General features: G+C 34.3%; 1 protein-coding gene across 2 annotated transcripts in view; it reads left to right on the top strand.

The window, feature by feature from the left end:
* Positions 1–22,743, top strand: part of Clvs2 (clavesin 2) — a 65,442-nt gene that overhangs the window by 31,524 nt on the left and 11,175 nt on the right. For both annotated transcript variants that reach the window (XM_074075339.1, XM_074075336.1), the window contains exon 4: positions 19,472–19,582. In XM_074075339.1, the coding sequence (XP_073931440.1) occupies positions 19,472–19,582 (111 nt within the window). The remainder of the gene's footprint in view (positions 1–19,471; positions 19,583–22,743) is intronic.

Below are 22,743 nucleotides of genomic sequence, written 5' to 3'. Positions count from 1 at the left end.
TAGAAAGGCTTTATGGAGGAGTTGAGAGCTGAGCTGGATTTTCAAAAATGACATGACTTAGGTATGTGGAGAGGAGAGATGAAGGGAGGAAAAGAGCATGAGAAAAGGTGTAGAAACAAAAATGTATATATTGTATTATGGCTACAATAATGAATCTAGGCAATCTTATGTAAGAGTTTGATCTCAAAATATGGCAAACAAGATAAACTGAAGAGTTTCATCTTAGTCATCTTAAAAGACATAGCACTGACTCTGCCTGCAGCCTGCCCCTGTCTGATCCCTCTTCTACACAGTGATGGTAGTTGTTCTTTCTAGATTGTACCCTCAGCATGGATGGGAAGTAAGGGCTGTGCCATGCTATATAAACCCAGAGCTCATCTGGCTTAACTGATCATGAAATAAATCAGAGGTTTTATCAAGACAATGATTTGGGATCTAATTTAAAATGCTACTGAAAGATAAATAAGTTTTTATGTATGACTGAACAATGAACAGATAAATAATGAAGGAAAAGAATGAGAAACAGGTCACACCACACTAAAGAGAGGGCATTAATGGGAGAGGGAGAATAAAAGAAGGAAGTAAAGAAGGTGAACATGGTGGATGTACTTTCTATATAAGAATGAATATATGATTTTTAAACCTGTTGAAATCACTATAAGAAGGGATTAAGGTAGAAAAGAGAAAAATGGAGAGGATGAACCAATTTGGGCTATAATGCATACATACATGGACACATCATAGTGAAATTCCCTGTGTAATTTAAACAAAAATGTGTCTTTTTCAAAAACATTGACTAGGAAGCTAAAGCACGTCCTATCTGGGGAGTTGGTATTAGTGGAAGGGGGCAGGATATATGAAAGAGTGAAGGAAGGTAATATGGTGGCAATATTTTGTGTTCATGTATAAAAATGGGAAAATGTTGAAACTATTCTAAGAATGGTAGGAGGGTGGAAAGGAGAATGATGGAGGGTGGTGAATTGAAGATATATTGTATGCTCTTTTGTAAATGTTGTAATATACCCCAATACAACAATAATATGACAATAAAAAATAAAAATATAAAAGTTGTTATGCATGTTAAAATCTCTTGTGGAAATGGTTTTCATGGAAATGTTTGTATTTGCATTTTCTCAACATCTAATGATAAATTGTATTCATCACATTAGTGCACTATGCATTTAACAGAAGTAAATTAACAGCATAATATTCTATGATTTTTTAGTAAACATATTCATTTTCTTCTAAAAATCTGATCAGATGTTGGTTAAATCACAAATACTTCCATACTGAAGTTTTTTAGGGTTAGAATTCATAATCAGGTACTTATTTTTCCTACAAACTTTTTACACTAACATCTAAGTGCACATGAATAGAAAACTAAAACACAGATCTTTCTCACTCAATAGAAATGCTATTTCTTGACATTTTATGTGATTCTATATGGAGCTGTTGGCTATTTTACACAGATCTAAATCAGTTTTGGCAGATACACAATACAGAAGCACATGCCGTGTTAGACTCAGTAAAGACAAGCTTAGCATAGCCATGTCCAGAATCTGAGACTCTTCATGTTTGAAAGAAGCTAGAAGTCACACAGGACATTTGATGTAGGAATTACTCCTATGGCAATGTTAAGAGATGATTGTGCAGCTTCTGCTTATAACTAGCACATCACCTCACAAAGCAGCCCTTAATGTCTCTAAGAGTTTGGCAATAGGATCTTTTAAAATTCAGTTAAAATCTTCTCATGAATCTTTCAATGTTGATTTTTATTTATTTATTTGGTACTGGGGTTTGAACTCTGGGCTCTGCACCTGTCAGGCAGGTGCTCTACTGTTGAACTATGCCTCCAACCCTCACAATTGGTTTTTGTATCAGCTCTTGACTATAGGATAATGCTCCTCTTAATCTGCTATCTTGAACACAACAATTTAGAAAAGACATTAGAAGGTCTGTTCCTCCAGACACTTAAAGCCATCTGATGGTTCTCATTTATATGAATTTCTTTTCTAAATACATAGGACCACTTCTTCCTTCCCTTTTCTCATGACATAGTTTCTAAATCGTGCATCATTCTGATTGTCTTCTTCAAAGTTCACATTTTCTCAGTTTATTGATAAATTGAACTGAATGTTTTAGCCCCATAAAATTCTTATGTGAAAACCCTAACTACCAGTGTGCTCATATTTGGAAATGAGACCTTTGGGAGGTGACTGTGTTATCAGGGTGAAACCTTAATTATGGAATTAGGCTTTCAGAAAAAAGAAACACATAAGAGAGCCTGCTCACTCTTTCTTTCTCTGTCTCTGCCGTGTGAGGAGACTAGGAAGAATGTCCTCATCAGAACTCAACAATGATCTTTGATTTCATAGCTCTCAGATGTATGAGAAATAAATGTTGTTTATGCCAGCAAGTATATGATATTCTTGTTACAGTAGCCAAGACAGAAGGAGAAAAATATTCTACACGTTTTGATCAGTGTGGCAAATATTTCCCACGATTAGAAACATTTTATTAGACACCATTGAATTGCTATTTAAAAAATCTGAACTGTTAATTTAAACTCTAAAATGCTTTGTAAACATACAAATAATATGCCAAAGGATCAGAAAGGAAAAGACAATTAGATCTTACTTAGGGAAAGGAATAGAGAAAAGTATCTAGAGGATTTTGAAAGAAAATAAATGCATTGTTAGTAGCATTACGGAGTGGGGCAGAAAGGATACATTTGGGTATTAGCAAGTAGGTTAAGTTAGTTGTATCTTAGCATTCATGAAGAAGAAAAGTAGGAAGTAACATTGCAAAATTTAGTTGAGTCCAAATAGAAGGTCACAAGTAGTACTTTAAAAGGTTTGAGTTTGTTCTGCAGGGATGAGTTTTGGCAAGTGTATTTAAGAGATAAATCTGGTAGTCCAATGTAAAGAATGGTTTAAAGAGGGGTAGAAAAGGTAACAGTTGCAGCAAGCTGTAGGTTCACTTTAAACATGTCATCAATCATATTTCTAATAAATATTGTCTGATAATTAAAGCCATATGTAGCAAGGAACCTGTGTATTAAAATACAGATTGATAAAGCAGGTTTTGTCAAAAGCATCTTGTAAGTATCTCTAATGAATCATCCTGAATGGAGAATGGCTGTTAGACCTGAAGAAGCATTGCCTCCATTTAGTGAAATACTCATTACCTCTGCACACTGGACATTCAGCAAGTCATATGGAGAGCTCAGTAAAAGTTGTGCAAATGCTGACTGTCAAGAAAGGGAGTACAGTTTATCACAGGGCTATCTTGTAATATTTCACTGTCTCCTTTTCTATCTTTTTTATTTCTGTGAAATAGAATTTTAAATGGGCTGTTAATAAAGTCTGTAAATTTAGTTCTTTTCTTGGTCACTTCTATCTGTGTCTGATCTTTGATCTCATCTCTAGTCCTTTAAAGCTATTATAAGAGACATATAAGAGACTGGGTTCTTGAATTCATTGTGAAATGTTTAATCTTCAGTGGAGTCCCAGTTATACAAAATCCTTATCTAATGCTCTGTTTTAATGTTCTTAGTGCTCTAGCAGTGTGAAGTAGGAATGAATCATTTGAAGTCAAGCTTTTTGCCACCTAAAACTGTATGTTGTTTGGACTCATATATGATTGCTTGCTTGGAGAATTGCTCACTCCCCGCTGACAAAGCATAAAGGTCAGCCCTATCTACAGTAACATTTTCTCCAGATCTGCATCCCTTTGTCTTTCTCCATAGCTCCAAACTGAAATTTGCAGTCCAGGTGACAGTAGAGTGGAACTCTGCTGTGCAGATCTAAATGGCAGCACATACGTTTTTCTTCATATCAATATCTGAGACCAAAAATGGAGTAAATGCTAGGGTCTCGAATGCTACTTTACTTGTTATGATGTAGGGTAGAGTCAAAATAACTTTACAAGAAGAATTTAACTCTTTCTGGGAGATTATCATTAGGCTCATCACAGATTGGAGGAAGGATGAATTTTTGTTGTATTAGTTGTTTCTATTAGGATACTTCCATTTGCACAAGCAAATGCCAGTTTTAACTTGAGCTCATATATCAGCTAAAAGAGGAAGAAATGGGGAGAGAGTGGTCAAAAGGTACAAAGTTTTATTTATTTTATTTTATTTTATTTTATTTTTGCCTGGCAGTTTGGACCACAATCATCCTATTTTGTACTTCTTGCCATTGCCAGGAGGACAGACCCATGCCTCCACAGCTTTTCTCTATTGAGATGGGGGTCTCTCAAACTTTTTTTCTCTTTTTTTTCTTTTATTATTCATTTATTCACATGTGCATACATTGTTTGGGTCATTTCTCCCCCCTGCCCCCCTATCCTCTCCCCTCTTCCCCCCTCAGTTCCAGGCTGGTCCTGTTCTGCCTATATCACTAGTTAGGTACAAAGTTTTAAATACACAAAATAAATGAATTCTAGAGATGTAAGTTCTAGAGATCTATGGTTAATACTATATACTTAAAACTTGCTAAGAAGATAAACTTAAGTTCTCATCACATACAAGTAGTAAAAATGAGAATAAGTATTCAATCACAACACTAAGTCATGTACATAATATAGATAGATATATAACTTCATTTATTAATTACTATTCCTCATTAAAGCTGAGGGGGGGAGGGTAATCTGATGATCTTTCACTTGGCTCTTTCCAGAAATGTGTCATGGAGTAAAACTCTAAATACTGCTACTGAAACAACAGGAATATATGTGATATCTATTAATAGCACATTTTTTAAAATAATTGCATTAACCTCGCTACTGAGGCTATTTTTTCTTCTTTTACATTTGATTTAATATTGTAATACTAAGTAAGATACTTACATCATTATAAAGAATAAAATAGGAGATCTTATAACTAAAGTAAAAGACATTTTCCCACTATTTAATGCCAACATCTTACAGTATTTATTTTATTTATTTAGACATACTTCTGTTCTTTTAAAATCTATTCTTCTAATTTGTTTGGTTGCTTTCTCATCAGCCTGCATGGCTATCATCCTGTGCTATTTTTCACTTCGCTCTTCCTTTAAATCTGCCTTTTCTTGTTTAATATGCCTTACTCCCCTTCCCCTTATTTTCCATATGTTCTGTCTTTTTTGTTCAATAGATATTTATCTCATTTTCCTATTTTAAAAATGCTATGAGATAACTTATGCAATGATGTTTTTTTCCTTCAGTTCTGTTACTATTTATGGTTTTGTTTCTTTTATAATTATTTCTTTCTAATCACTGTTAATGGAATCTTAGGATACAGAAGACAAATGCCTATGCTCATCCAGGCATTTTAAGTCAGAAAGTAGTCACTTAGTTTTAAATAATTTTATGTATTATGTAAACCACTATAAAGTATAACCTAGAATATAATAAACATAGAGCATGTTCAAACATAGAATTTGAATATAGAGTATAAAAATTTTATTTCAGTTAGATGACAAAATCCATGGGTGGTAGGATTGTGTCTTACAATCACTAGGGAAGTGGTAAAAATATTTGGTTTAATGATACTCCTTAAATTAATATATTATCAATAAAATATAATTGCCTTTTTTGACTAAAAAAAGAAAATGGCAAAGGTGGTTCTGGTTGCAAAGGTGAAGTAGTGTCACTGCTATGAGAATATGTGGACATATTGTCAGTATTGTACTTCACTCTGGTTTAATAGTCAAATTTTAATTTCTTTTCTGCTGAACAATAAATAACAACATTATAACCAAATGGAATAAACTAGATTTGAAACTATGGTGGAGCACATGCTTATCATGATAATAACAGCTTGACTAGATAGGACTTTAAACTTTCTGTACTACAGTTTTCTTAGGTACAAAATTAAGATCATGTAGTAGGTTTGTGCCAGAGGTATTCTGTAATACCAAAGAACTTCTTTGTTGTCTACTGTTTCTTTTTGTAGGTGGGAGTTTTTTTAATTAATTGTTTCTTAGTGAATATTTTCCTATTAATTTTTCTTCTTCAACTTTAGATATGTATCTGTGAATCAGGATTATGGTTTATCTTTTGCATGCTGATATGTTAATCTTTTTCTGTTTTAAAAGAAACACTTCAAACTCATATTCTCTAGTTTGAGAAATTGAAAAATATAAAATGACAAGCTGATTTGTCAGTTTTCTAGGAGAGAATTATTTCATTTAAAGTAAACATTTATTTGTCTTTTAGAGAGCAACATAAGATTATATTGGAAAATATTTTTAATTTATATACTTTTTTGTATGTTTTATACTTGTTTTTATTAAGTATATATAGCAGCAATAATATTAAATAACTATTAGAATGCATAACTGACAGAAGGATAGATCACTGGAACAGAATAGGGAATTCAGAAATAGACCTACGCAAATGTGGCCAAATTGCAAAGGCAATCAAATGGAAGAAGTACAGCTTTTCTCAATAAATAGTGCCTGAAGTAATTGGACAACTATAGGCAAAAATGAACCACAAGTTAATTTCAAACCTTATGCAAGAATTAACTCAAATGAACAATGTATTGAAATGTAAAACATAAAAGTATAAAACTTTTAGAAAAAATAGTTGGAAAAATATTTGGAATCTTGGATTAGGCAAATAGTTCTTTTTTGTTGTTTTTTTTATTGTTGTGCTGGGTTTACATTGCAGCATTTACAAAAGTTCTTACATATATCAAATATATTATACTTGAATTCACGTCTCCATCATTCTTCTTTATGCCCCCTCCCTCCATTCCTGGAATATTTTCACAGGTCTCATTTTTCCATTTACACACATGTGTACACAGTATTGGTATCATATTCACCCTCCCACATCCTTTTCCCACCTCCTTCCACTGGTACCAGCCCCCCCAGACAGGACCTGTTCTGCCCTCTTGTTCTCTCATTTTGTAAAAGAAAAAAAAATGGCATTTTTGTTTGCTTAAGATAGCTATATAGGGAGTTTCCTTGCATATACATTTCCATGTATATATGCATTATTACCCAAATTGGTTCATTTCCCCTATTTTTCTCCTTTATATCCTAGTCCCCTTCTTATGGTGATTTCAACAGGTTTAAAAACTCTATATTCATTCTTGTATAGGAAGTACATCAGCCATATTCACCTTCTTAACTTCCTTCTTTTATCCTCCCTCTCTCATATATGACCTCCCCTTAGTGTGACCTGTTTTTGAGAATATTTCTTGTATTTGTATTAGGTCTACATTTCACATATGAGAGAAAACATGTGGTCTTTGGCCTTCCAAATCTGGCTAACTTCACTTACGATGATGTTCTTGTTGGGTGCTGGTAGCTTACGCCTATAATCCTAGATACTCAGGAGGCAGAGATCACGAGGATGGTGTTTCGAAGCCAGCCAAGCAAATAGTTTGCAAGACCCTGTCTTGAGAAAACCACCACAAGAAAAGGGCTGGTGGAATGACTCAAGGTGTAGGCCCTGAGTTCAAGCCCCAGAACTGCAAAAAAAAAAAAAAAAAAAAAATTCTCCAATTCCATCCATTTACTTGCAAATGACAAAATATCATTCTTCTTTGTGACTAAACAAAATTCCATTCTATGTAAATACTGCATTTTCTTAATACATTCATCAGCACTGGGATATCTTGGCTGTTTCCATAGCTTAACCATTGTGAATAATGCTGCAATTAAAAATGAATGGGCAGGTACCTTTATTGTACCTGACTTACATTCCTTCAGATATATCCCAAGGAGTGGTATTGCTGGATCATATGACAGCTCTATTTTTATTTTATTTTTTTGTTGTTGTTTTATTATTCATATGTGCATACAAGGCCTGGGTCATTTCTCCCCCCTACCCCCACCTGCTCCCTTACCACCCACTCCGCCCCCTCCCTCTCCCCCCAAGCCCCTCAATACCCAGCAGAAACTATTTTGCTCTTATCTCTAATTTTGTTGAAGAGAGAATATAAGCAATAATAGGAAGGAATAAGGGTTTTTGCTGGTTGAGATAAGGATAGCTATACAGGGAGTTGACTCACATTAATTTCCTGTGCATGTGTGTTACCTTCTAGGTTAATTCTTTTTAATCTAACCTTTTCTGTAGCTCCTGGTCCCCTTTTCCTATTGGCCTCAGTTGCTTTTAAGGTATCTGCTTTTAGTTTCTCTGCATTAAGGGCAAAAAGGCTATCTAATTTTTTAGGTGTCTTACCTATCCTCACCCCTCCCTTGTGTGCTCTCGCTTTTATCATGTGCTCAAAGTCCAATCCCCTTGTTGTGTTTGCCCTTGATCTAATGTCTGCATATGAGGGAGAACATGTGATTTTTTGTCTTTTGGGCCAGGCTAACCTCACTCAGAATGATGTTCTACAATTCCATCCATTTACCGGCGAATGATAACATTTTGTTCTTCTTTATGGCTGCATAGAATTCAATTGTGTATAGATACCACATTTTCTTAATCCATTCGTCAGTGGTGGGGCATCTTGGCTGTTTCCATAACTTGGCTATTGTGAATAGTGCCGCAATAAACATGGATGTGCAGGTGCCCCTGGAGTAACCTGTGTCACAGTCTTTTGGGTATATCCCCAAGAGTGGTATTGCTGGATCAAATGGTAGATCAATGTTTAGATTTTTAAGTTGCCTCCAAATTTTTTTCCAGAGTGGTTGTACTAGTTTACATTCCCACCAACAGTGTAAGAGGGTTCCTTTTTCCCCGCATCCCCGCCAACACCTGTTGTTCGTGGTGTTGCTAATGATGGCTATTCTAACGGGTGAGGTGGAATCTTAGTGTGGTTTTACTTTGTATTTCCTTTATTGATAGAGATGGTGAGCATTTTTTCATGTGTTTTTTGGCCATTTGAATTTCTTCTTTTGAGAAAGCTCTGTTTAGTTCACTTTCCCATTTCTTTACTGGTTCATTAATTTTGGGAGAATTTAGTTTTTTAAGTTCCCTATATATTCTGGTTATCAGTCCTTTGTCTGATGTGTAGCTGGCAAATATTTTCTCCCACTCTGGGTGTTCTCTTCAGTTTAGAGACCATTTCTTTTGATGAACAGAAGCTTTTTAGTTTTATGAGGTCCCATTTATCTATGCTAACTCTTAGTTGCTGTGCTGCTGGGGTTTCATTGAGAAAGTTCTTACTTATACCTACTAACTCCAGAGTATTTCCTACTCTTTCCTGTATCAGCTTTAGAGTTTGTGGTCTGATATTTAGATCCTTGATCCATTTTGAGTTAATATTGGTATAGGGTGATAGACATGGATCTAGTTTCAGTTTTTTGCAGACTGCTAACCAGTTTTCCCAGCAGTTTTTGTTGAAGAGCTGCTATTTCTCCATCGTATATTTTTAGCTCCTTTGTCAAAGAGTTGGTTATAGTTGTGTGGCTTCATGTCTGGGTCCTCTATTCTGTTCCACTGGTCTTCATGTCTGTTTTTGTGCCAGTACCATGATGTTTTTATCATTATTGCTTTGTAATATAGTTTGAAGTCAGGTATTGTGATACCTCCAACATTGTTCTTTTGACTGAGTATTGCCTTGGCTATTCATGGCCTCTTGTGTTTCCATATAAATTTAACAGTAGATTTTTCAATCTCTTTAATGAATGTCATTGGAATTTTGATGGGAATTGCATTAAACATGTAGATTACTTTTGGGAGTATAGACATTCTTACTATGTTGATTCTACCAACCCATGAGCATGGGAGATCTCTCCACTCTCTATAGTCTTCCTCAATCTCTTTCTTCAGAAGTTTATAGTTTTCCTTGTAGAGGTCATTCACATCTTTTGTTAGGTTTACACCTAGGTATTTGATTTTTTTTTGAGGCTATTGTAAATGGAATTGTTTTCATATATTCTTTCTCAGTTTGTTCATTATTAGTGTATAGAAATGCTAATGATTTTTCTATGTTGATTTTATATCCTGCTACCTTGCTGTAGCTATTGATGATGTCTAGAAGCTTCTGAGTAAAGTTTTTTGGGTCTTTAAGGTATAGGATCATGTTGTCTGCAAATAGGGATTTTTGACAGTTTGTTTACCTATTTGTATTCCTTTTATTCCTTCTTCTTGTCTAATTGCTCTGGCTAGGAATTCCAGTACTATGTTGAATAGGAGTGGAGATAGTGGGCATCCTTGTCTGGTTCCTCATTTTAGAGGGAATGGTTTCAGTTTTTCTCCGTTAAGTATAATGCTGGCTGAAGGTTTGTCATATATAGCTTTTATAATGTTGAGGTACTTTCCTTCTATTCCTAGTTTTCTTAGAGCTTTTATCATGAAATGGTGTTGGATCTTATCAAAGGCTTTTTCTGCATCTATTGAGATGATCAATTGGTTTTTGTCTTTGCTTCTGTTAATGTGGTTTATTACGTTTATTGATTTTTGTATGTTGAACCACCCCTGCATACCTGGGATGAAGCTTACTTGGTCGTGGTGAATAATCTTTTTGATGTGTTGTTGAATTTGGTTTGCCATTTTTTTGTTGAAAGGCAGCTCTATTTTTAGTCTTTTGAGGAGCCGCTGTACTGTTTTCCATAGTGGTTGTATATAATTTACACTCCCACCAAGAGTTTATGAGGGTTCCTCTTTCTCCACATTCCCACCAACATTTGTCGTTGTTCATGTTTTTGATAGTAGCCATTCTAACAGTAGTGAGGTGGAATCTTAACATGATTTTGATTTTCATTTCCTTTGTGGCCAGGGATGTTAAGCATTTCTTCATGTGTTTTTTGGCCATTTGGACTTCTTTCTTTGAAAAAATTCCGTTCAGTTCATTTTAGGCAAAGAGTTCTTAATACTTGTTTTGGCTCATGCTTGCAATCCCAGCACTCAGGAGGCTGAGGCAGTAAGACAGCAAGTTTGAGAACCGCCTGGGCTACAACAGTAAGACCCTGCCTCAAAAAGAAAAGCTAAAAAAAATTTCTAGAATCCACCTAAGTTGTGATTCCAAGTTGAGCTATGTTTTCTATTCTAAAGAGTGGAGAATGAGCTTCTTTTAAAATGATATAGATCAGTTGTACATGCTGGCACATGCCTATAGTACCAGCTACTCAAGAGGCTGAGATGGGAGGATCAGTTGAATATGTAAGTTTGAGACCAGTGCTGAGGAACATAGTGAAACTCTGCCTCCCTGAAACTGTTTATAGATCAAATAGCCAAAATGTCACATTCTTCTGTGTTTAAAATGACACACTTTGCCCCAATTTCAGATTCTCATGTTATGGAAAATAGGTTATTGAATCAGCTTTGCTCCTAGTTTTAGGATTCTTGCACTTGAGTAGGCTCAATTAGATATCCATGATAAGTGGAAGGGTGCAGAGTTTAATCTCCTTTTATTTACTCTCATAAATTCCAAGGAAGAAGTATAAACTAGAGGGATTTTCTAAACACCAACATACACCCATATATCCATCACCATTGTATACATTTGTTTTATTCAAAAAATGTGTGCGTCTCTGAGGACTTTATATTAGTAATTGACTTGACTAGAATTTCTATGTGCTTTCTATGTGAACTGAGTTTATGGAAGGAAAAACTGCAGATGCATGTGATGCCCTGTTAGGAATGCTTGAACAAGTAGAGATACTTGCATATTTTGTTCATGTGAATTGGTAGACCAAAAGATTAATATGAATTCTCCAATACAATCATGAAATTTAATAGTGAGTAGAGACCCTGAATGGACAGTAATGGGTTGGGTAGACAGTAAGTGCTACTTTCTGAGATCTTCAGTGAGGTACACCATGGTTCAACCACTTCTCGAGTACTGTGTTTTAGAAAACTTCATTTGTAGGAAGACTTTTGCAGATATTTGATAGAAAAGTTCTGGAGAATAGCTCTGGGTGATTATTACTTGCCAATAATGTCATAGGAGTAAAGCAAAAGGTAGAAAAATCCTATTTGGGACACATGAATTTCCTGACAGCTTAATTAAAATCTTCTTAAATTAACCAAAATTGATAAGTATCTACATGATTTTGTACTAAATGTAAGAAAAACACAGTAAAATCTTTGAAGCATTGAATTAGAAGTTCTTTTTTTTTTTTTCTTTTTCTTTGTTTAAAGGTACATTCATTGTTTCTGGATTTTGGAAAGAGGACAATGACCCCAAGCTGAACCTTTGCTTCCTTTTTGTAGCAAAACGAACAGATAAAGAAAAGTAAAGATTCCCAGATTAGGTAAACTGGGAACAGTGTAACGGATTAGGTAGACCTGAGGTATCACCCTCTTTAACCTCAGCCTCGCAGGAGATGTTTAGAGATTTAATAGAGCTCCTCACCAGCAGTGTGAGGCAGAGAGGCTGTTTACAGTCTGAGCCACAGTCCAATGCTTCATGTGTGCTCCTTTGAAGAACATGTGCTCGAAACATCTTTAGATCCTCTCAAACTACATTTATAAATCACTGCTTCACAATCCATATGGACACCACACAGTTTGGAAGGAGGTGGTAGAACTAAAAGTGTGCTGGCAAATAGTGGGAAATCCTCATTCTGCCTTTAGTAACCTCTTCTTTCCAACTTCTTACTCCAACTGATTCCATATTAATGGTCAGTAGCTTAAATTAGTGAGAAAAATGTGCAGCTATTATTTTAAAACATACAGATTATTGTAACATTTAAAATATCTTTATATGCATTCATAAGTCTGTTTCTGCTTTTCTACATGTTTACCCTAGCCTGAATTATCACAGCTTAGGACATCTTCATACACATGCCCTACTGACTTGAACTATGAGAGTGCAAACCTAGAAAACCAGTTTCCAGATCAATAAATTGAACCTCAAATGTTATCCAAATTTTAGTACAGATTTTGATTTAAGATTTTAACATTTGGCAGGGTAGAATAATTCCAAAATATGTTCATATTCTAAGAATTAAAAAATATTTTAAAAAAAGAACTTTGCCTACCATGTCAAGGAGACTGACGATTCTTGTTTCACCGAAGTCTTATAACACTGTTTCACCATTAGGAACGATCTTGGCTAGTTTCACATACTTGATGAAGGCAAGAGTTTCCAGAAATATCCTTTTAGGGACTTTTGCCTGATTCTTTCTGTCATTTGGTATTCTCAGTTCCTCTAGTAGTTCTATTGTTTAATAGCCAATTTTGTTCAATTGTTTAATAGGCAATTTTGGATATGGGAACATCAGCACTTCTCTTTCTTCAATGCCTATGATTCTCAGGTTTTTTGAGTTCTTTCATATTTCTTTCATAGGTCTTGAGTTGTTTGACTAATAGCTCTTCAGTTTTTCTTTTAATTTACACTTTATCTTCAAGTTCTGAGATTCTGTCTTCCACTTGTTCTAGTCTGCTGGAGTGGCCTTCCATTGTGTTTTGTATTTCTGTTTCTTTTTTTTTCTGAGATTTTCCATTTTTATCTTTAATTCATTTATCTCTCTCTATTTATAGTGTTCTCTGTTTCTCTTTGGTGTTTATTTAGAGCTGCTATGAGTTCATTTATTTGTTTCTGTGTCTTCTCGTATTCTTTATTTTTGGTGTCATGGAATTTCTTGAATGCCTCTTGTACGTTTTGGTTGACCATGTCTAGTAACATCTCCATGTAATTCTCAGTTATTACTTGCAGGATTTCTTCTTTGAGGATGTTCTTGTGGGCATCACTGGGTTCCCTGGCATCATTTTTCTTTGTTTTGTTGGAGTCTGGAACTGGGAATTTGTTTTCTTCATTTCCCTCTGAATCTTGTATTAAATTATTTTGGGGAGAACAATGGTTTCATCTCTTTTTCATCTTCTCATCACTTCACTTGGTACTGTGCAACTATGTTCTTGATAGGCTATTGGTGGTTTTAGTCACCTGTTTTCTTTCCCCTGGTTTAATTTTGTTTTGTGGGTGTATTGGATTTTTAGCTTAGTGTATGTATGCTATTTCTGTTCCTGGGCTGGGTGTAATTTAAGTAGTATTAACAACAGTAGAAGTAATAAAACTAAACTAAATCAACAAAAAACAAAACAAAACAGAGCACAAAGAAATCAACAGGGATAGATGAACAAACAAACTCAAACAAAGAAGAAACAAAACAAACAAACAAACACACAAAAGAATTCCAGGTTCAGGAACAATAGAATTTCAGTCTTAGTAGTTCCAGTGTTACTCCTTCTTTGGCCAGTCCTGGTGTTGGTATTTAAGCAGAGGCTCTCCCCAGGTGGTTGGGGAGCCTCGCCAGTTTTTCTTCTGTCTTTCAGTGGCAGCTGCTTAGTCAACTCCTCCCTTAGTTAGGTGTGGCTTGTCCTCAGGTTCCAGAGATCAGTTTTGTAGCCCACCAGCCATCCTGTTGGTCTGTTGAATGTCTCCCAAGCAGGTTTGGGGCTGGCATCTGGTGGCATGATTTCTCAATGTAATGTGGCATGGAGAAGCTTTGTACAGGCTAATTGTTCAGGGTGTTGAAGTTTTGATTCTCCTTGGTGTTTTATTTCCACCACGTGTGACTCCAGCATCTCAGCAAGATTTTTGATTTATGGAGCTCATGCTGTCTGCTTTTGCACCCTAGTCACCATCTTGGATCTTCCTCCCTGTTAATTATTTTAAACAATTTTTTCCTCCTTTCTCTGATGAGAAACTCCCAAGTGTTAAAGAACTTTTTTGTTGAAAGCATAATTCATTATTTTTCCTTACATATCAGAACAATTTCTCTTCTACACAATTCTTTGCATCCAACAAATTCCATTAGTGTATATCTTCCTGGACAGCAGAAAATTTTAATGAGCACTTAGAAGTTATGAAATAGAGGTGAAGCATCCTCCTACATGTGCACAATTTGAATTTAAATTCATATCTCTGTGTGATATGAGGATCAACCTCCTTTGTTTTCAATGTTATTTGCACTCATTTAAATATGGTTCATTGCTACTTATAAGACAGTCACAGAAAAAGACATTCCAATTAGCTGGTAATTAAATACTTTCCTCGCTGTCTTGTAGCCATTTGGCAGAAGATACTAGTTGAAATGTTTTGGTAAAAAAAACTCTTGTTTCTTTCATGAAAGCATGTGAATAATTTGTCTCTTGACTCAATAATGGGATAGAATATGTGGGATTACAATAATAGTCCCCTTCTTTTCAGTTCCAGATTCTAGTGGTGGGGAATGGGAGCAGGGATTTGGAATGAGGACAAACTTATTTTCCTTCAGGAATCTAAATCTTATAGAAGATGAATAGGTATATGGCACATATGTATTTACATTTATATACATAGATAATATACATACAACCTATATATTTGATACAATATATTATAATATATATAATGTAATACAAAATTATAAAAGATGGATATAAGGTATACAAATATTATTATACTATCTGGAAAAGATATCCCCCAAAGACATGTCAAAACAGACCAGTGTTAGTGAGTTTAAACACAGTTAAAGAACTGTGGTGCTACTGAGAAAACCAAGTGTACCAGCCTCTACAATATTAGCTTTTACTTTCTTCTCTAAGGCACACTTTCAGAAAAAGTGTCAGTCTATATGCTGTACATCTATGAACTATTATAAGTAACTATTATCAAAATTTCAGACTTCTAAACTTTCATGTCATCCATATAAAATCTAACTTGAAACAAATGAAAGCATACACCAAGATGCTTAGAATATTTATCTTGTTTCTGGTTCTTTAAGACATAGGCAACATTTATTCTACTGTGCTTTTGTTTTGTAGTCAACATTTCTACAAAAGACTTGTTTTATATTTATATAAAAAGTATCCTAAAAGAATAATGCTTATATATATATAAGCATCAGTAATATATATGCTGTGTATACATATATATATATATATATTTACACAGTGTGTATATGTATATATACATATTGTGAGCACTCAAAGAGCTCACAGTTTAGTAGCTTAGTAGTGGAGGTGGACAAGTAAAGAGACAATTTCAGGCCATGTGGCAAATACAGAGATGGATTTAGATATTGTGCCAGTGGTGGTGGTGGAGAGTGAGCTTTTATGGGAGAGCAGTAGGGTGAGAAGTGAGAGAGAAAGGATCAAAAAAGCTTCATTGAAATGGTGTTGCCTGAGGTAAGACTAAACCATACAAAAAGGAAGGCAAGGTCATGCCAGGTATTTGAGAGAGAACAAAGTCCATAAGCTACAGAACAGCATGGAAACCATGGCATGAAGGGGATATAGGCAAGTGACATGCTGTGGAGATGATGAGTTTTAGACTTTGCTAGGATCACATTGGCATGATGTGGAATATGAATATGAAGCTTCACAGAGGCAAGAAGGTACATATTGCAAGACTTGGAGCATTATCAGAAATAAGGAAAATCATAGTGAGGAAAAAGAATGATTGTTTTGTACTTTGATGTCTGATTAAGTCAAAATTTTAAGCTAGAACTACTTGATTGCAAAGTGAAGGCTTTTCCTGTTCTTGTGCTCTGCCTCAACTGTGATTTAGTACTGGTCATGTAATTGCAAATTGAAAGATACCCAAGAAAGCCCTTGATGTCATATGCATGCTATGAGTATATGATGCGTATCAATTTTTTTCAGGAAAGAAACAGCATGATCTCCCTGTAATTTTCAACATTTAAGAATCCAGAGCTAACACTCTTAGCCTAATAGCTTTGACAGCTAGTGTTCATTCTGGTGCTTTATTTTGAGATCAAATGCTCATAGTGGAGGATATTTTAAAAGCACATTAAGTAGTTCTGCTTTAGGCAGTGCAGTGGGCTAAAAACTCTTAAAGATTTTCTGGCCATAAAGCAAGATGTTGGATACATCACAACAAAAATATTTCCAGATGCAGCATTATTAAACTAAGGAACATGAAGAAGTCTTCTGAGCCAAGCACAACCAGAAATTTATAGGAAAAAAACAAGAGAAAAGCAGATCTTGGGCAAGTGAAGAAAAATTCCAACATAGGAACCCAGAGATTCACAGGATATTGATTGGTTGGGAAGTGGGGTTCTTGGGAGGGATTCCTGAGCTTAGACATGTAGAAGTCAAGTCAGGGACTGGTTTGAGGCCTTCCATTCTTCTGGCTGCAACATCCCTAGGGAAGGTTGTGAGGAAAAATTCTTGCTCTCCAGGAAACCTTCAAAGGGAATCATTCTGCCACTCCTATATCCAGGTGGAAAGAAAATCATAATGTCAGTATGAGTAATGATGACATTGATAGACTCCCCCAGTTATCTGGGGTCAAAATTGTGTCATGAGCGTCTGAGATTTGAATATATACCAATTAGAGAAACTGTAGGATGTGAAATTATGTTAAAGCCATATCAGGTTTCTAAGACCTAGTAGGAGCTTAAACAGTTTTTGTCCAGAGAAAGGCATCCTTACGCCAGCTTCTCCAGAGTTCTTAATTATAAGTTCATAATCAATAAAGATAAGAGAAATCAATAAATTCAAACCACAGAGGACTCAAAAATAATTGTGTTAGAAATATTTATATTATTAATAAAAGAATTAATCAAAATAAGCAAAGACCAAGTTCACATAAGAATCTTATACCTACTAGATAGGTAAAAATGAGAAAGATTGACTATACCAGGTATGGTATATAGAACAACTAGAACTTCCATGCATTACAAGGAGAAGGAAGGGTATAAATTGGTACAATTGTTCCTACTAATTTTGTAAAGCTGAAGTATAGACAGCCTATGACTCAACATTAACACTTTGATAAATACCCTCATATACACTTGAGCATGAATAAGAATGAAATTTACAGATCAGCAATGCTGGTAATAGTAAAACAAACAACTTGCACAGACAGGAAAATAAATTATGATTTATTATATGATGGTTTAGCGTTCAGCAAATTATAGCTACATACAACATATATAAGCTCAAACAAAATAAACCTCAGAAATAATATTACATGACAACAGAGGAATAAATACTCTATGGTGACATTTGTGTAAAGTTTAATCATTTAAAAAACTTAATAGTGTATGTTAAGGTTATATATGTATAAATATATACATATATAGTAAAACATAACATGATATAATAGATGATAATAAAAGTAGTAATAAAATAAAATGTAATATGTATATATTTATATTTGTAATATTTATAATATAAAATATAAGCAAATCAATTATAATGTGAAATTTTAAAATATGAGAGTAGATGAAATAATAAGAATACAATCAACTTTAAAATTACAAATTATGTTCTTTTTTTTAAGCTGATGGAGGTCACTTAAATTCTTGTTTTAATATTTCACTTGTTTACCTAGATAAAAATTTTGCTATATATTTCCATATCATTCATTTCCATTATTGTAATAATTTCTTTCAGAATAAAAACCATATATTTATAAAAGTGAGACACTGACATAAAAGGAGACACATTACACTGTTAACTTTTCAAATCTGTATAATTTATAAGTATCATAGTGTGATACTCTCAGAAATAAAAAACTGCATTTAGAAAAAATGTTTATCAGCTCTGAAAATCAGTTTGTAAAATCATAATTAATTAAGTAATACTCATAAAATGTCCCAAACAAAAAAACTTTTCATGCGGTTATGCCATGCATATTTTTGACCACAGAATCTTAAGAGAACATCTACATTTTTAAAATATGCAATTATTTCACCTTCACCTTAACTTTTCACTTGCTCCTGCTCATGTTCTAAGTAGAATGGAAAGAATGCCAATTATTATGATGCCACTTGAAAGTCACTTCTTGTGGTTTAGTTTAGATTTTTTAAAGAAGATTTTATGGTTGGTTCAGTTTGGAATTTTGAATAAGTATCAGAATCAGGTCAATTTGTTTGGAACACATATTCCAACGCAGTGCCAAGGTTGCAATTCATGAGGCTTAGGATTTCCTTCACACTATGGGCTAGGTTAGATGTAGGTATGAAGAAAATATCTTTCTTCACCCCTTCAGTCCAAACCTACACTAGGTCAAGTTTTTGTTGAAGAGATGGCTGGCTTTATGATAGTCATTTTCTTCCAGTGGAGTGAGCTCGGAGGGTTTTTGAATTTCATTTAACTTAGTGAACTGTATCCTCAAATTTCCTACAATACAACTCTAACTTTTCATTTTGCTTCATTTCCCTTTTTTAAATTTACAAATAATATGACAAAGAGAATATAGTGAGTTTTGATATCTGATGGCATTCACATTATATAAATGAGCACATTTAAATTTAATAATAAAACATTTTAACTTAAACACATCTCAATATAAATAACTTAAATAAAACATTTCTCTGAAATGAATTCATTATTTGACAAATTTATAATATAATTTTATTTATGTTTCTGGGACTGTAATGACTGTTAGCTGTTTGCAGGCTTAAAATACTGAAACATGTTGAAATTCTTCTCAACAATGTATTCTTGAGAAAAATTTGCTTTGTTACACATTGCTTCAGTTTCTGAATGAAAGTTAAAATGCAGTAAAGTTCTTCTAGTTGCACAGATAATCTCATTTCAGTATGTGGAATAATAAATTTGAGTACCATATGACCTTCTTTCAGTGTATGAACGCCTGTCATGACTCTTCCTCTGCATGTTGCTTTAGGATAGCTTCCCAGCGCGATTTGGAGGAATTCATTTTGTCAATCAGCCGTGGTACATCCATGCCTTGTACACTGTGATACGGCCTTTCCTGAAGGAGAAGACTAGGAAAAGGGTATGTTTGTTTTTTTGCATTTAAATCTGTTCTATCTCATTCACTGAGTTGGGATGCATACAGTATGTATTATATTGGCCATGGTAAAATGTGCTTCTGTGTTATTATATAAATATTCACTATAAAAGATATTTTATAATTCTCAGAAACCTTGTGGTTAATTCTCAATGGTATTTTATGAGTGCAGTATTAAAAAATAAGCTCTCCTACTTTTCTCACAAAAGGGAAAGACCTTTTAGTATATCCCATATGAAAGCCTCAGTGTAACAGAAAAAATGCTAGGTTGCTACATTATTATTAGAACAATTAATTTCAAGTAAGGTCTAATTTTATTTGGTAATAAATGCGTGTTTGTTATAATATGTATTGCAGTGGCTATAGTGAATTTTGCAATATCTGCTATAATTGTATAATGACTATCGTAATTAATCTGACATTTTGAGAAGTGTTAATGTGTAGAAATTTTAGTATTTCTTTAAGACACATGTACTTCCACTTGTCTAAGATACAATAGCTCTGAAATATGCATTTAAAAATTGGTCAAAATTTGTTTATTTTTCCAAAACATGTATTTTTTATGGAATGTTCACATCAGGGTAAGCGTATTTATCTCCTAAAATATTCATCATTTCTTTGTGGTGAAAGGATTCAAAATGTTTTCTTCTAGCTTTTTTTGAAAATCACAGTATATTATCACTATCTGTAGTCATTCTACTGTGACTTATTTTTCTTATCAAATCCATGAACCAACCTATCCCTATGTCTCTTCCATAGCCTCTGGTAACCATTATTTACTCTCAACTCTGAGAAGTTTATTTAGTAAATGTTGTCTTCTATTTCAGAGCTGAGGATAAGGGTGAGGATGGATAAGTAACTTGCTTGCTCAGAGACGCAGCTGTAAAATTATAGAGAGACTAGCTAAACCGAAATCATCTAGCTCCACATTTAGAGCTGTTTCTATTTCCTTGTGCTGTCCAATTTCCAAATGATTGGTTCCACAGTAAAATATACTTACTTCTGAACCTATGTAGAAGAAAATAGTTAAGTGTTTCTCAATGATTGAGAAGGAGCTTCTGGTATTTCAGTATTGTAAAGGCCTCATTGTGTTTGGAAAAGTGCACTAATTATGTGTTCGATCAAACATTAGTGAATAGAGGGTTTACTGTGTATGAATTTGTGGCAAATGTTCCAGGAGTTTAGGAGGAAGAACATTGTAAAGAATTATAATTTATATTAAGAATTGTTTCGACCATCAAGAATCAAATTAAGCATATTTTGTAATCCAGAAAGGATATTGAAGTACTTTAAAAATGTACTTTCAAAGTTTGTTTTATGAAGGAGTGATCAGGTTATACAAAACACCTGCTGGGGCTTTTAGTACAAATTATACTAGTGAATGCTTATGCAGTGTTCATTCTGCCTCATGCTGTTCTTAATACTTTGCGTATGTTAACTCACTTATTTTTTACAACAGTGCTTTAGGGTAGGTATTTATTGATATTTTTCTCATTTCATAGATGGGGAAATGAAGCATAGAGGGTTAAACAATTTGCTCTGAATCACAGCTAGTAGGTATCAGAGCTGTATGTGTGGATTTATAGGGAAGAAAGTTCCAGGCAGAGAGGACAGTAAAGACAAAGGTCTGAGGTAAACACATCCATGTATACATGTATACTGCATTTGAGAAATAGCAGGGGGGGGCCAGAAAAGCTGGTGAAGAATGAATTAATGGGAAGGGCAGCAGGGAATAGGATAGGAGGGACTATGGTGTAGTCCTACACCACCTGTATACCACTGCAACAGTCTGGGCTTCTAGTCAGAGTGAAATAAGATGTTCTTGAAGAGTTTTGACTATAGGGGTAGTTTGTTCTGACCTAATAATAACATGATCCTGCTCTATTGATAAAAGACTGAAGAAAATCAAGTTTAGAAAACAAGGAGACCATTGGTTTGAGGGTTTTGTAGTTGAATTTGACAATATCAACAATGCCTAAATAAATACATTCCTAGTACTTTTCCAGAAAAAAGGGAGGTATTCTAATTTTTACCATTTTAATTAAAATTACATGAATTAAATGAAAAAATATAGGTAAATTCATTTAATTTCTACTTATACAATCAATGTACAATGCAAAGCTATTTCTTACTTAGATTACATGCTATTTGGTATCGCAATATTACTCAAACATCTCCCACTTAAGATGCTATAAATCTGAAAAACTGGTGAAAGAAAACCTAAGGAACAGTTGTGGATCTTCTTCCATAAACTCAAGTGTACAAGAAACTTCTAGCTCTTTACTTTCTTAAATTACATCTGACTTTGTGTTTCCAGCATGCTGAGCTGAAAGAAATATCGTCATAAGTGTTATAATGTGGATCCCTTATCAAAATTTCACCTGGAATCTTTCATGCCATGCTTCCCACCCATCATGACCACTTCTAACATCCCCATTCTTCAATATTATCAGTTCCTAGAATTAAGGTCTCCTTCTGCTCCTAAACAATCCATGAAAAAGGGACATCCTTATTTTAGCTAGAATCTAAGGGCTTAGCTGTCCACTCCTTCAGTTCACCCTTCAGATAGTCCATGTGTGCTTTTGGTTTTGCCACTCTCTGGAAGCTGACAGGAAGTGAGTTTCTCTACTAATTAGCACAAATTTCTATATCTTTCTCAATATGGTAGGCTCTTTCTTCTAATCTTTGTTGATTCTCAGAGGTATTTCACTGTCTTCCTTTACACATCAGGTCACTTATAATATCTCTTTAGTGACACAGTGTAGGAAAACAAAGTAAAAAATTGTGAGTATTATTCAGACAAATTCTTATAAATGTAAGGTACTGTGGGAGAAAGGAGTTCACAAAGATCATACTTCTTGCACAATGTGAAGAGGAAAAAGAATAAGGAAAATAAATGCCCAAACTCCAACAAATGATGTTAATATACAGAACTAATCAAAACAAAGGAAAATCTAAGAACAAAAGTTTAATAGTTGAGCAACTGTGGTGCATCCTTATTGCCTAGCTCAGAGGAGCAATTCATATTTAGAAGTTCTAAAATGGTATCTTTTTTTTAACTGAGAAACCATTCTACATTAAAGGAGGATACAAATAATTAACAATAACAATTTACAGACAGTGACAATTACATGCAGTGATTATCA

The sequence above is a fragment of the Castor canadensis genome, chromosome 1, assembly GCF_047511655.1.
Source record: "Castor canadensis chromosome 1, mCasCan1.hap1v2, whole genome shotgun sequence".
Classification (NCBI taxonomy): Eukaryota; Metazoa; Chordata; class Mammalia; order Rodentia; family Castoridae; genus Castor; species Castor canadensis.
This window is presented reverse-complemented; position numbering and strand designations above follow the sequence as displayed.